Raw genomic sequence first — 17,253 nt, forward strand, 5'->3', positions numbered from 1 at the left:
TCGTCGAATCTCGAGATCTGACAATTATGATTTAATGAACCATCTACTGGAAATTACCCACACATGCCTGTGTTGGATTGAAACATGTATACCGTATTTACTCTATTAAACTATCCCCTTCAAAAAGTCCACAAAATCAAGCAGAGACCATGTTATGCGTTATTTATTTATATCAAAATATTACCATATACCCCATAAACGCATCATCAGAATATTGGAATTTTTAATGGAAAGATAATCTGCACCACTTACGAATGAAACAGAAGACTGATGCAGTTATTTCATTGTAAGTAACAGCAATTTTGAAGTGAACTACAAAAAACTCTTGACTTCCGGAATTTGCGAAATTAATACGACTTCCGGGTTGAAATATAACATGGCGTTAACCATACAAGAACCACATATTATCGGAAAATACTACCAAATTAAATCTGCAAGTGCATTTTTATGCAAGAATGTGATTATTTAGCTAAATATGAATATTCTACTATAAAGTGGTGATGAATTGGATGGAAATGTATGTTAGAATATGATTTGTCCATTCAATTTCAATCCAGTTTTAAAAAGTGTCTGTATTTCAGTCACTTTTTTTGATAAAAATATATGGGGCAATTAAATTGAAGGGGAGAGTTTAATAGAGTAAATACGGTATACATGTTTCAATCCAACACAGGCATGTGTGGGTAATTTCCAGTGGATGGTTCATTAAATCATAATTGACCTTTTCGGTAAATCCAACAAGCCTTCAAAGATGTCATCTTTTGGGGTCACATCGATTTGGACATCATTTGGCGAACATTGTTACTGCGAATTTCGAAGCTGTGAAGTGCGCACATCACAGTTGTACCCGCAAAGGCTTATGGGATTAATCAAAAAGGTCAATTCAAAGTATTTTCTTCAAACAATGAACGCTTCAGTGCAAAATGTATTGTTCCATTTCATTTGCTTACCAGCTTGTGAAATGGAACAACCCACAAGTTTCAGGGGTGTGAAATGACTTTTAAAAAAAAAGCGGAAAATTTACCAACCAGTGGGTTTCGAAAAAAATCCGAAAATTTACCTACCAAACTACAGTACAAATTCGATGTTATTCATAGCAGATTTCAAAAGCAAAAAATTGAAGATTATAAGCTTCCATTTCATGGCCTAAATGTGAGTGTCGCTTCGACAAAATTACATTTTATGGTAGCCATGATGTATCTTCTCTTAATTCCATATGCTTTTTATGAAATCCAATGTGAAACTTCCAATGGATGGTTTGGATTGTAAATCACTTACGAACAATCACATAATTTCGTATTTCCCCACAGCGACCACGGTGCCATTTTTAACATCATCCGATGGGCGCAGTTCCAGAACAAACGTATTACACAATGAGTATGGACAAGGAATCAAAGAATATCGCGATGATGTTATGACCTGCGTTTCATGACCCGGATTCATGACCTTTCAAACATCGTTAATCTTATTTCCAGTCGTTTTATTGCAACACGTAATGCTATCAGAAGTGCACAGACACTATTTTGATTTTTGATGTTTTAAAAAAGCTGAAATTGAAATCGGTCGGAAAAATGAAAAAAGCGGATTTCCACTCTGTAGCGGAGATTTCACAGGCCTGAAGTTTTGATCGTAGTTCTACAATCACACTCACTCACGGAGTATAATATTAACCATCTGTATAATATTAACCATTTATAAAACATATTTTGAAACAGCTATGACTCAATAGCATTTCAGAGAGCTCCTCCCCCATTTCCCCTGCCTCTTATTATATTAAATCAAGACTGGTACCTACCAATTTCTGATTTAAAAAAAAAGTTTGTTGTGGAGATTTCTGGCTCGCTCTTCTAATAACTATATTGGCTTCTGAAGTCTCAAGCAAATAAGTGAGGCTTTCATGATGGCAATCCACAACAAGGTTTCAAGGTTCTTCATTACACCTGGATAAAGCAGGCCATAGCCACACAGGTCTGACTGATGAAAGCTTGCCAGTTAAAACCTTGTTGCTTTTACAGCACCAAATTCATGCTATACTCTCTAATATGCCACTGGCATCGTAAATAAACTTACCCTGTTAAGGTTTACTAGTACACATGGTTCACCCTTGTCATAACCAAAATAGGGTGGTGTGCAGTGGTATCCTAGTGTGTCTATGTCAAACGAACACCTGGTATCATTACCAATACAGCCTTCTCTTGGTTCTATGGTTTCATTGATTGCTACGTATTAGAAAAACAGAGGAATATGTTATTATGGCAAAACAAGAATAAAATGAGCAAAAGAAGTAATTCATAACTGTGTAATGAACACACTATATGCTATACTTGGGTTCACCTCAAGTTCACTAAACCTAGATCTGCATTACGCTGGTCACAGTACTATCCAATCACGCATGTAAAGTTATCGCACAGAGCTTATACGCATGTCTACTTGGGTGGTTTGTTTGTCTCCACACTTGTTGCATAACGTAAGCGTGAAAAAGCGTTCATGTCACTACTGAACTTGAGGGGAACCAAAGTTGAGTTTTTTGAGCGGTGAATCCATCACTTTATTTTAAGTTTTCTGAAACTCAGCCAGCCAGACAGACTCACTACTATGACGATAAGCAGGGGAAATTTCCTCTAGCAGGGCCAGTATATTCTCAACTTATTTGCGGGGTGGGCAATACCAAAGAGCACTTCCGAGCAAACCCCCTCCGAGTGTTCGAATCAAACATGTCCATTCCTTTTAACCAAGGACTGTCTTTTGGAATTTGCAGGAGATCTAACTTCAGTGTTAGTTTCAAGTTGATATCTATGAACTGAAACTACAAGACCAATCACAAGTGGTATGGTTGATCGTATCTCATTGCACATAAATGTTATCCAGACATAAACAAACCTAATACTTACCCTTATATGTTTTTGTTAGCGTGTCTGTTAACTTTTTGTATGTATTCTCATTATCAGGTGTAAATGCTATTACATTTTCTGATGTAGCCGGGACATAATTGAGACCTGAAAATACAAGAAAAAAAGGGCGAAAATAAGACGGTTTTTTTACACAATGGAAAAATGTGTTTTGAGTTCAAATGCAAAAGTTATACATCCATTTTATCCTGATTTGAGATATAGGCAAATATAACTTATCAAATATAAAGAACATAATAAAGATATGTGCTGTTTTTCATCACTTTCACAAATACTCATTTTTCAGAGTAGGGCATCAATTGAAAGCTAGCATATTTATAGAGCTGATTGATGTTGGTGGCCGTAGCACAAAAAGTTTGAAAATAGTGTTTATCAGCTTTTGCATCATTCCAAACTCTTTATATGTTGGTAGTTCTTATCCAACAAGAATCACTACCACAAAGCTGCCTTTATAACAGAAGCTTTTTGAACTTCTAGATGAATAGGACTTCCCATTACTTACATGAATATACATAAACTGATGTAAGAAGACATGCAAAGCAATCTCTTGATAATTTTGTTTCAGTGCAGTTTCAACATGTTCACCTTAGTATCATGTGACATACATTTGACTGGACTACATGCAGGTAAGATGACAACAAATTTGTTCTATGGCAACCAGCCAGAGTGATATCACATATCTACTTGGAATACAATGCATTGTTTTGTCCCCAGTCAAAACATAGACATACATGTACATTTAAAATGGCTTTGAATCAAATATTGTTTAACATACCTTTTGAGGCATGTAAGTGAAAATTTGTGAACATTTAAGAATATGGTTGCTACTCAAATCCTAATTCAATTGATTACCTTTCTTAAAGTCTTCTTGAAAAGCGAGACCCTTTTTCACTGACCACTATTTTGGATAAAAGAGATTGTTAGCCTGTGTGTGAAATTTGGGATTAAATAGCCAAGAAAAAAAGAGTGTGAACCATCCTTGAGCAGAAATTTGGGAAACGGTAGTGCTTCCCTACAACAGAAAGCGAGTTTAGGGTTCCAATTTCAGGCTTCTTTGCTAAAATGGGGAAGTTTATTGCATAATTGAAACCTGCAACTCAACCGTTTTGGTTAGGCATTTCAATGATATGGCTATTAATTCTTTTTTCTTGGCTATTTCATCCCAAATTTCACACAAAGACTGACAATCTCTTTTATCCAAAACAGCGGTCAGTGAAAAGGGGTCTCGCTTTTCAAGAAAGGTAATCAATTAAAATTGGTATTTTCAAATGAAGTAGGTCAGTGTTTTAGGTTGTAAATGTGTGGGCCTGCTCCAGGATGGCAACATGTGATGTATACAAGTGACCGCTTGTATCTTTGTGTTGTTCATTCAAGCAACAACTATGAAAATTATATGAAGATTGGTATTAAGTTTGATGTGTGTGTGTGCAGCGTATAGGTAATCATATTAATCAAGGATAGAGATCATTGACGACACAGTATGACCGTGAAGTTGCGTACTAATGCAAATGTTTGTTTCAAGCAATAGAGGAGGATGTAGTTTAAGATTCCAGGAACTCCCTTTGGCAAATTGGGTTATTGAGGTCAAAAGTCACACAAGGTGATCAAAGGGGGTAAAATTACAGTAGTTTGCAACTTCACAGCCAGACAGCCATTTTCCTTGACTATATTAATTTGTTGTCTTGCTTCCTCTTACCTGGTGTGCTAACGTAGGCAGTAAATTTTGGTTTGTTAGGATCTACTGTTTGTAGAAATATAAACAGCATAGCTGCCCAGAAACATGCTAAGAAAAAGTACAAGACGAGATAGAACAATCCAATCTTGGCTGTAATGAGAAACACAGAGAGAGAGAAATAAACAATGGTTAGAATAAGTATACATGAGAATTAATGATACATAGCTTCAGTGCATCTGCACTTTTCTCATAATTGTTTCAATGTTTTGTTTCACCACATTATAATATTGTGACATGTACTGTACTTTTGCATATCAAAATAAGTTGGAGTGATTGTAAGTTAAGGCAGTTGCATACAGACTTGGTTCTAGCTCAAGTCAATATTTTGAAAAATAAAACTTGCTTTCCCCAGTCTGAAAAACCTATTAATTTTGCATTGCACGCATGTCTCCTCTGAACCAACATTCAATATATGAAAACCAATATCAAGCTTTGGCCTCGCTTCTTAAAATCACAATCAAGCTTTCATTTCTTTTATAAGACTTTATTGTATGTGGACTTTAATATTAGACACAAGCAATAACCAAATGTTTGTTGACAAACAAGAAAACCTGTTTGCCTAGTGCACATTAGTATAGGATGGAAATGTGTTTAGAGAAACATTCTTTCTATGAACTGTTATAGATGTAACATTGTATTAGTACACATATCTATTTTGGGGATCCTTGCTGACCTTAATTAAAATGTCTACATTTACTCAACTACTGCTTCAATTCCATCCACGCTCAAGTTTGAACCCCAGATCATTGAAATTTTATCAGTAGAGTAAACAATTTTTGATGCAGGCAGACTGATATTGTGATAGAGAAAATGGTCAGTGCTAAGCCATCTGGCAGTTCCCAGAGAGTAGGGAATGATAATTTTGGCCCATTTTACCAGGCTGCAGGCTACCAGGGTTGATGTCTGATAACAGGTGGGCCAATAAATACCACAGGTCAAAGGTGGAAGTCAAGTTAAAAAGAACTGCAATGGAAGATTGAATGGAGTTACAGGGTGCTTATAACATGTACATGTATATTATATAGGCCTGTATACCCTTTCCAATACATGGGCAATAATGACAAACCCTCAAGGGTGTTTACAGTTGCAGTCCTTCACCTACCAGACTACCATGTCTGCCAAAGCATATTTTGTCAGGGATCTGCAACTCTACCTGGAAATATACAATTCATGCAGTGTTTGTTGTGTAAACCTGTAAGCCCCATTGGATCTCGCACTTCAAAACATGCCCCCAGTCATGTTGGCATCATTATTCTTAAACCACCAGCATGACATTACAGACATGTATATGTGTGCACTTCTCAGTAATCTTGCACCATGATATGAGCAAAACAGGTCACACAACACTCTGTGAACATTTGCTTACCAGGTCACACAACAGTTTTGTTGTTGTTGTTAGTTTAATATTTTGTATTTTACCATACCAACCAAGCTTTCATGTTGTACACTGTGTCATGTGTCAGTATATAGACCTATCAGCAATCATTTTTGTCACACATGTACATCTAGCTAGGGAATCTGCATTACAATACAATGTACACAAAATGTATTTGCATGTGCATACAAACACCCACACCCATGTGCACAACACACACTGCATCATAAAACTGAACATGAGATGCATGATTTCACCCCTTTTCTTGAACTCCTTAAACTGTGTGAAAAATTAACTCCTATTCAACACCACCACCTCCAGCAAATGTCAGTACACAAACTATACAATGCAACCTGTATGTGTGCTCATAAAATAAAAGGTGAAACCCACACAGTGGCTACCTGCAAATATAACCCAGAGCACAGTCACAGTATTGACCCAATTCATACCCAGCCAGCAGCCCAGCTCAAGTTGTAAGAAATCTAGCATCAAATCAAAGAAAAGTCACGTCATACATTGGTACTGCAAACAGTGAAGACGTCATCTCAGTGCCAGGGACCCAGAGCCAGGGTTTAAAAACCTAGCCAGAGACATTGATGATGATGATGATGCTCACTCTATACGTGTGCATGTGTGTAGATATGCAAGCAGGCTGGAGGAGCACTCACTCACACACGCGTGAGCCCACACTTTATACAGTGAGGTGATCACATTATCCTCCATGCGCATCCTTGAGGTAAATAGTACATGCATTAATACGTCACTGTTCTTTTGGTCAACGTCACATGATCCCTTTTCATATTTTTAAATACGTACATACAGTGGTAAATGTAATTGCCACTTGCAAGGTTCAAATTTTAAGAAAAAGATGCCACCTACAAAAACATTTATTGAAAGTGCAACTTGCATGGAAAGTGCTGCAGATATTGCTATCAAGGGGTACACAACAGAATGTGATCTGACGGATACAGTTGCATTTAGAGAAAATGACATAGGCCTAGTACAACATTCCTAAGCCAAAGTACAACCCAAAACAGACCCCATACAGGACCTATTGAATTGTTTTATGCATAAAATACACCCAAAAACAAAATCCCATTGCAATATTTTGCTTGTTTACACATTGCAGCCTGCATACACCAAGCCAGGTATACCCTCTAGTGTTGTATGGATAAGTTTACTCAGCGCTGGAGCATACCTCAGCAACACTATCCCCTTTGTCAACACATCTGCTATGCAGTTATACACACTAACTTCAACCTACTTCTTTCCACCTCAACTTCAATGGTACTACCACATGGCTGGGATCCCCAAAGTGGTTATGATACTCAGCCAATTTTTGCAAGGGGGGGGGGCTTTACTAATTAAGCATTTATATAACTTAGAAAGCAATCTATTCCAAGTTATTTCCAGTCATAAAGCTTAAAGAACATCCAGTATCTAAATGATCAACCAGCTCTTGCAATTGCTGGTACAACTGATAGTTTGATGTTAACTGCTTTCTATTAGAATCAAGGGCAAAATCAGAATCAAGGGCACAGATGGTTGGATGGCATAGGATTTTTGAAGCTATCCCATACCAAACTACCTGAGATTGGTAATGGCCTTGTCCTGATTTTTATTATTGTCAAGGCAACATATCAAATGCTAGTATAAAGCGTTTTAAGTCAAGGTTAAGGACTACCAATAATATTATGACATTTAATCCACAAGCATTATTACAAGAGGAAACATATTATATTTTCATCAGGGTGTTTTAATACATTGCTTTGAATTTATATTATGAAAAAATAAATCTTATTTATAATTAGGCCTATATATCAGATTATAATTTGTCTATTTATTTCCATTTGTTCAGCTTTAGTGCTTTAGTACATATTTGGCTCCATTTCCGAGTGTGATTCATGGACTTCAAATGCTACATGTAGCCTGAAGCGATTTCACAGAAACCCATCAACCCACAAATATTTCTTTTTTTTCAACTTCATTATATTCATGATATATTTATATTGCAACAGTATTACAATTTGTGAAAGACAATTTAGTCCAATTAAATTGTAGCACAATTATTATTTCCACCAAGAAATACAGATAAAGCTAAACATATTTTTACCAACTTTATTTGTCATGATCATGTCTACCTGCCTCATGATATTTATGTTGGAGGCCATACATGTATATCCACTGATCATGTATAAATAATCTACCCTTTTCCTTGCTTTCATTTTCATTTCACTGAACAATAATCAACTTAAGAGGCTGCATTTCCACATGAAAAATAACTTGCCCTCAAATATTACCCAGCTCCACTGTTGTTCCAAGCAAGTTTTTTATTGACGTAAATGAAATGTCACAATGAAATTGGCCAGCGACAAAATTGAATAATTCATTGATTGCTACGCCAGATATTAGGTTTTGATTATTACATAACAAGCACTGACAGTACTACATGTACTACTATGATCTATTTAGGAAATGTCCCAATTACATATCATGTCTGCCATGTGCCAGGGTGGAATGGAGATATTGGCTCAAAATGCTCAAACCTTGTGTCACCAGAGATGGGCAAAAAGCCTCTTCCCCTGTACGGATCAAATCCAGGGCATCTCCGGATGCGACATTCTAGCCTGGTAGTTTCTTACTAGCCAGAGGTTATAGCAATTGAACAGCAATACAGCATTATTGCATTCTACATGTAGGCTACTTTTAATGCACTGGCTTGGACAGTGGACAGTTATGGGTTTTTATGTGCACGACCTGGCACACTATGGCTTCCAACTAACGCATAGACCCATGACAAACCTACCTACATGACGAATTTAGACCTGCGCTTGATTAAATACCTGTGATTTATTATATTGCCCCTAATCTGCTTGGACCATCATCTCCTCTCTCCTGCATTATACACACTTCAGATGCTTTTTGATGTGGGTGTATGATGCGGACTTGGTATACAGTAAAAATTAAAATCAAAAACATTGCGAGGTGAAGGAACTTTTCTGTCTTTAGCTAATGATAAGATCATCATATTCACCAAAATGCAATGAACGGGTAAGGGGGTATTACAATACAGAGTAAATTCAATACCAAACATTTACCCCTGTCCCCACAGCACCCCCACAGAAACATTGGGAAAGCAACATTTTTAAACAGCCCAATATTGTAAATATCAGACATGCATGTTCTGAGCCTACTGTGTTTGCCTTACCCTGATCATGCTGAAGAGCTTTTGATCAATATCTTTTTCGCAATAATCAGTCATAAACCATGAAGATGGAAAACCAATCAATCCTTCCAGATCACAAACAGGAGATTGGTGAATAGTAAATGGGGAGAACACATGACATCACAATCAATAACTAAAATTTTAACATTATTATAATAATATGTGATTTGCATAAAGAACAGAATCCTATTTAAATGTTAGTTTTCACGGATCACATTGTTCCCTTTCTAAACACGAGCTAAACAAATGAGGTCAAAGAAGAAAATTGCTATTTCATTCCAGCGTGTATTAGCTCATCGATATTGATATTGAGCAGAGCTTCACGCAGTTGGGACATATAAATAAAATGTTTTTGTTAGACGAATAGCGATGTCACTCATTCAATGCACTGTGTATTCAAATAATACATGCACGCAACATGTTAGCTATCACTCGATCGGTGAACTCGGAATAAAACCGGAGATCTCCGGATTTAATATAAAAATTCAACTTTTACTATAATTAAAGCACTTCAGGCTTAGTCTTTCAGATGGTATTTTAGTAAACCAATGAGCATTACAATCATGCAAAATGTAGAAATTCAAGAAAGATTGAGGGTATCACTGTTGAGCAAATCATATATATTATGGCTTTAATTGTCCTAATTATTGTAACCACTTCCAAGGCAACCAAACACCCTAGATGGGGATTTTCATTATGAAAATTGGGGGGGGGGGGAGCGCTAGTACTTGAATTTCTTTCCTTTTTTGTTCCTAATGTGAGAGCAAAGTATTGATAAAAGAACTTGGCTAAAATAACTACTGGGCTATTACCATTATACATGTAGTCTCTATCATCATGGCGGTTGAGTCCTGGTTCTCTGGCTATAATTCTGTGGTCATAACTCTTTTTTTTGTAAAAAGGGGGGAAGGAATAATTAAAGTACAAATACTGTTATTGCAGTTATAGTTGAATGATTTTTGCCTACAGCTGCAGTCTGTAAGCCTAATTATAAGTGTCTCGTTTAAACTGAGTACATTCCTAAACACCTATATGCAATGACATGGCTCACGTAAACACACAAGCATGCACACAGTCACGTGTATAATTTGTAGAATGTTCATTCACAAGTCTGTCTACCCTCCTCTCAAACTCATCTTCACCGCCTATCAAATGCCTTGTCCGTTCAAAGTTCACATTTCTCTGGATGCCCTTTCTTAAAGAGCATATCTGCTGCTGTCTGTTATAAATAGGTTTTACTTAGTCTCGTGTTGACTTATAAATATATTGAGGTGTTAAGTAGTTACAGGTATTTGAACCAGAGATTGCTCAAAAAACAATTTATTTAATGATCCAATCATCACTCAATGATTAAAATGTATGCATGTACATTATAAATTCAGCTACTGTACATTGCAAAATTCATCTTGTGATCAAATCATGTACGTCACCAGAAAGTCAGAGTGTGAATGTCTAGATTTGAATTCAGAGATCATTTTTTGTTATTTATTAGATGAAATGTTCATCTTGGATCATGTGGAGATTGCGTTATAAGCATTATGCCATAAGTAACCAATAAGTAGAGTCCTATGTCTTTCACATATTCTGTTTCATGCCACATGGTCGCAGTCGCCACATGGTATCACTATCAGTCACTGTCTTACTCTTTAGATAGTAAAAAATATTTTATCAATGGACAGTGGAAATTTCCATGTTGCAGACTGGTCGGTCATAGCAGGCAATCAGACGGACTATTGGCAAGTCAATTTTTTGTACGTCTTTTGAAAAATTGGATAGGTTGAGCCCATATTTACTGGTTGAGCTATGAGTTTTAAAATATTGGTCGAGACGTACTGACATAGTAGAGACCATCTTAAAACTCATGTGCGAGACCAATTTATAAATATTGGGCGTAAAGCATCCAATTTCATCATTAACAAGTTTTGGATCCAATATTTTCGCATATGGATTCATCAAAACATAATAATGTAGAATATCGGATCCCTAAATAGACATTATCAACGCTTTGATTAATATGAACTTTACAATGATACTACATATGCATTTCCATGTAATCAGTTTACAAAATCAGCATAAACAATAATTGTGCCCCACCCTCCTTTTACCAATTATGCCATTTAAGGTTAGGCTTGTTGAACAAATGTTGCAAACCGTGCCATCTCTCTGTAATTTAACAATAGTAATTTCCCGATAGCTACTAACTTGTCCAGGTTTTCCTGTGCTGTCTTTATCAATTTCTACATGTTAATGATCAGTGTCTTCTCACTTGACTTGACATAGGAAAAGTGATGTCAGTGTGTCTATATCATTCATTTAATGTCTTCCAGAAAAAAAGAAGGAACAAGAAAACAAATTGCTGCACAACATCTGTTTATCACTAACTGTGACATGACATATGCATGAAAGAGAAAAAGAAAAAAGAATTAGACAAATGATGGAGAATTCACATTATAACATAATTATTTGTGTCAAAATTCTCGCAATACAAGAACCGATTCTCTTCTAATCTTGTCCACAGCCATTTTACAAGAATCAAATTTGAGTGAAATCCAGGATCTGTGGTGACATTGATTTGTGATATTCTGTTGATGACCGTCGTTGCAGGGATGAATTAATTGCAGATTAAGGCAGAAAATTTAAGCTCTACAATTGATCATAATTTATGCATTGAATATGCCATCCTTTACCAATGCATGCTAATAATTTGTATGATCATTATAAATTGAACACAACCCAATTCTTTATGACAACCTCAAGCCTCTAGAGGACTACACAATAACACACTCTCATTACTGCACCAAGATAGTCAATTTAATCCTGCTTCTCTTCCCACTTATATTATCTGATTAACATGGACATTCACACCATCAGCTCCTGCCAGTGCCAGCCATATTAGTTGTCTCAAGATAACCCAGGAAACTATCCATTACTCACAGACAGGGAGAAAGCAAATTAAAACATTAGAAAGTGTAAACGAGATTTAGCACCGCGAGCTCACACCATGCATACGCCAGGGGAAGTGAAACTGTCCAAATCCAAGGGAGACACTATCAATTATAACCCCGTGAAATATTAACGACTATTAATTATTGAATACAAAATTTGCACCAGGGAGGAAGATAGCAAGATGCAGAATTCACTTTCACCATACTGGGTACAACATGTAGTTCATTCATAAAAGACAAAAAAGGCCCGAAATTCTCATCTCAAATGACCACACTTCAATTCTCATAACCTTGTTAACCTTTGACCTGATCCTACCCTGGAAAGAATTCTGCCAAGAACCTTTGACTTCCTCATGAAGAGTACACATTTAGACACAGGTTGTGTGATAGCATGTAGAACTATATAGAATGTCTTAACTCAAAGACTTGTGAACACTGATGGCGCTATTTATCTTAAATCTATTTATGCCGATATGAGGGGTAAACACTTCCATACTGGCAATACTTCCATACTGGCAATAGACAGTAACACATACATGAATTAAACAAATTATTATCCTGATCCCCTCCCCACCCAAGTAAAATGGCGCATCTTTAAGTAGAAAAAAATTACAAGCTTTTTTCGCTCTCTATCCTTTGAAATTATGATTTGATCTTGGAAACTTTGCTGCAATATCTAAGAAAGAAAGACCATTTTAGTGGATAAAAGATTCGTAAATTTATTGTGAATTTGCAATGATGGTCTAACCATATCAGTAATATTGATGTAATTGTTATGTTGTGTTAAATTCATCTTGAGTGACAATTAAAACTGTTTAATGGGTCATTGGGAATGCATACTATCATTGAATCCATTTTTGGTGAAATACCTTGTTACAGAAGAAACGAGGTATGTTGCCAAAAATGGATTTGATAGCACAAATCAAACAGTTACAATTTCTTTTACATGAGAGGGGGTAGCATACAATCCAAACACGTATGTTGGATGCCTCTTGATCCGATTTCAAGATCTGCACAATTCAGAATGTTATCCCAGGGTTCTACAAATATTTCAACAATTTGTTTTAATATAATTATTATGAAAATGTGATTTACGATTATTCACAATCACAATCATGTCTGGAACAGTCTTGATGGCACATATTTGGTTCATCTTATCTATCTCCAATGCCACAGGCAGATGCACTATACATCATGTACGTATAATAAAAGTCACACGTTGAGCGTTTTACTTCCTTACTAGTGCAATTTATTACTCTGCACACTAAAAGCCCTATCTAACATACATACTGCACGGCGATAACAATGTACATGCATACACATACACAAGGTAAATTTAAAGGGCCCACTCAATGACCTTTTACTATTCTATGGATCTGATGCTGTACACTGTGTACATACGTACATGGATGTGTATGCAAAATGGTGCAATATCTAACACATCCTACGTCCTAGGGCAGCATCTTTCGCTATCAAATACTGATAAAATAGTTGGACTGCAAGATGATTGTAAACCGACCTTTGGCCCAGATAATACTTAGCGGAACAAGTCCATAGTAAATTTACTTGGCACACATATATCAATGAATACAATTAGCTACTGGTGCTGAATAATCCTTAATGTGCAACACTGAACACTATAGTATTATCTTTGGTGTTGTGAAATATTCCAACCATTTAAATTACCATAGACTTACTACCCATTCTGCCCCTATGCAATATACTAGAATGAGAATCTACATTTGTTCCTACATGCAGCCTACCATGTTCTCCCCTAAAAAATGATTCCAATAGCTCAATCAACAGGAAAAATATATAAATGTGATTTGACCTCAAATAATTAATGGTGATGGCATCTTTTGTATGTGTATGCTTAAAACGAGCCCTTGTCACTCCCACCGGCTTATTATAAGACTTGAGGATGATAATCTTGGGACTGTGTAAAGAGGCATTGCACATGATTACAGAGAACCAAGCAGAGTACACAGTGTCTTAAAAGCCGTACTGTGGCATTTGGCGTGTCTTACGTAAACTCAATGATACTGTATCGCACTAGTAGTATGTACACTGTCAAACTGGCTGGCAAGTCAGTAAGTGCACTCCAGTAATTAACATTTTAAAAATACATAGGCAAGAATGTTATCGGTACACTCAATCATTTGCCCAGTGACACGTATTAAATGTATTTTAAATTACTAGTTTCAATTTTAAATTCTCTGGTGAGAAAACATCATTTTAATTTTATTTTGAATACAATGTACATGTAGGCCCACTGTATTGTATTGCTTCTCAAATGAGACTCATTGATATAAAATAGCACTTAAAATGCTAGTTGCGCAATGCATGGCTGGTGCGTGCTATGTGAATTTACATGGGCAAAAGTTGAACAAAACCAAATATTTTTCGCTATCCAATCATAAGTGAAACAAGTTTTTCAATGAAAAAGTGACCAAAACGCAAAATTGTACATTTCTATGCCATATCATGTGAGTTAGCTGGAAACTGGCATTTGCTGGCCTTCACTTTTAACTTGGATCCAGTCTATTGCCAAAGTATAGCAAAAGTTCTCTAGTCTTAGAAGTAGGCCCTAAAACACATCTTACATGTACATGAAAAAAAAATTACACTTGATGTAATTTTGTGGTATCTATCGAACATAGATGCTACATGCGTAGGCAGCACCATCTTGTGATTTTAGCCCTGCTTTTAAAGCTCTTTTGATTGAAAATTTGCTTAAACGCAAATAAATAAATAAACGCTCCAAGGTACAGTTTATGCTAAAACATGGGACTTGGTATGGATTACCAAGTGTATGGGAGAATTGGTAGGCCTATACAATGTTATTGCTATGACTGCAAAAAAATTAAAATTGTCTTTTAATGTGTAACTACTTACACTTACAGCAAATCCAATTGAAGTGTGTTTGTCTGCTACTTAAAAACATTCAGGTAAAATAGGTTCAGCAAACACTAATTATTAACAAGAATGTAACATGCATGCATGGCTCATTGTGTACATCATGCATACATGCATTAAAGGCCATCATTAGCAATTCAGTTTTCATTATAATGCATGGATGACCCTTTATCATGGGATGGAAATAATTGCGTAGATTTGTGCCCACACATGTGTAGAAATAACGTAATAAGAGGATTAATTACCATAGCAATAGATGAATACAATTTTTAAATATCGCCCTGCACTACAAGCAGGTTGCATTCACCACCTGTGTATGTCTGCAATCATAGATTGAATATAATACCGCTCTTTTCAAAGATACTACCCTTACAGGTGCGAGTGATCAGCATGATATGAATATTCTATATTACGATTCAGGTCTTTATCCCTGTTCTTTGACATTTATGGTTCAATGCATAGGTACTGGGTGAACGTTGTAGTGCAGAGCGAAATATTCAAAAATTGTATTTATCTATTGCTATGGTAGTTAATCCTCTTATTATGTCACTTCTACGGCAAATAAGTAACAGTAGGCCTAATAGAGCAAAAGATCAAACTGCAACTCTTCCTTACATGAGATGAGGCACAAAATTATTTTATTTAAAAATGAAATCCGCTCAAAGCATCAACACACCCTAACACTACCAGCAATTACTCAAAACAACAGCTTACATAGAACGGAAATGACCTGAAAGAGTTTTATGTGTACTTCCATAATGAATAAAAACGGCACTTAAATTGGTGATCTAAAATAGATGAAGCTCTGCAAAGAGATGAGCAAGCTGTAATTGTAATTTCAAGGGCAATATCCAATAATTAAAAGAGTGCTTGCTTTTCCACTCGTACCAATACCGAGCAACTAATTTACATTACTGGGGAGCACAATGTCGATTTTAAAGTTTTCTTTTTTTGTGTGTTTTGGTACCTGGGGAATATACAAACACATGTATGTAAAAATTCTTAACGTAATTGTCAGAAAATTAAAAGTGGCCATAATTTATAATTTCGTTACACAGTCTTCAAATTAATTTTTTACCTTGTGGTGCACTTTTGCACCCTATTTTGAAAGTTGTGGTGCAATATCATCTGACAGAGTAATTTTTGAAGTGCAGTCTCTGACAATCAACACATACAGTGAGTATAATGTGGTATCGCAATTTTGCACTATACTTTTTGAGTTGTATCGCAAAAGGTGAGTTTGGGGTGCAAATTGCACTGTGATAGGGGTTTTTTTTTCAAATGCTTTCGCTACATTATCAAGGTGACTGGTCCACTAGGTTTAACAAGATGACATTGATTGAACCAAGTGCTGTGGATTAAACTTAGCCTTACAGATGAGTTGAAGCAGATAGTGTCACCATATTCGTTCTGTAATATCATGGAGCTTGATTTGATCACCTGTTTTGGCAAGCTAAAATCAAACTCCTCAAATCACTTTTGAATCACAGACGAGCACAGTTTGTTTTAAAGTACTGTGTATAATCCCACCTTCAAGTAATGTTCCACCCCAAGTTTTCAAAAAATTTCATAAATTGTAAAAAAAAAAAAAATAGTCCCACCCCCCAATTTTGAAAAAAGTTCACCTAAAACGGGGTGGGACTATATTCGAGTCAGTACGGTACATGTATGCCAAATTCAGCACCTTACCATGCATGCAGATCTCTGCAGATCTATAACAATTTTCCCTATTAAATTGAGTATATTGAGTATACATGAAAAACCTAATTTTGTAAATTACGCATGACATCATAATTAAAAGGCACTTTTTTAAACAAGTTATTTTACATGAAAGTACAAGCAAGATCCATGATTAAAACCACACATAACACTTCACTGCATTGCATTACTTTAAGGCCTTAGAGGATACCGTATTCACTTTTCAGCAAGATATAAAATTAAATTAAATTAAACACTTTTGAAGCACTAAAAAAGGACTTTATGTTTTACAGAAAAGAAAATTTGTAACTTGAAAGGTTGTAACCTAAGGTACCCGGTATATAACTGATTTTGTGTTTAGGTGTGCCACAGGAGCAACATGTACAGTATCAGCTTTTCATTCCCTGAACGGTGATGTACATGTAATGCATAATACTAATAGCATCCAA

The 17,253-nt window shown here is 36.0% G+C and overlaps 1 protein-coding gene across 2 annotated transcripts in view; it reads right to left on the minus strand.

Moving 5' to 3' along the window:
• Positions 1–17,253, minus strand: part of LOC140155906 (sodium/potassium-transporting ATPase subunit beta-1-like) — a 56,197-nt gene that overhangs the window by 12,864 nt on the left and 26,080 nt on the right. For both annotated transcript variants that reach the window (XM_072178917.1, XM_072178916.1), the window contains exons 2-4: positions 4,606–4,734; positions 2,892–2,996; positions 2,071–2,219 (exon numbers count right to left, since the gene is read on the minus strand). In XM_072178917.1, coding sequence (XP_072035018.1) covers positions 2,071–2,219; positions 2,892–2,996; positions 4,606–4,734 — 383 coding nt within the window. The remainder of the gene's footprint in view (positions 1–2,070; positions 2,220–2,891; positions 2,997–4,605; positions 4,735–17,253) is intronic.

Source organism: Amphiura filiformis, chromosome 6 (assembly GCF_039555335.1).
Source record: "Amphiura filiformis chromosome 6, Afil_fr2py, whole genome shotgun sequence".
NCBI classification, from domain to species: Eukaryota; Metazoa; Echinodermata; class Ophiuroidea; order Amphilepidida; family Amphiuridae; genus Amphiura; species Amphiura filiformis.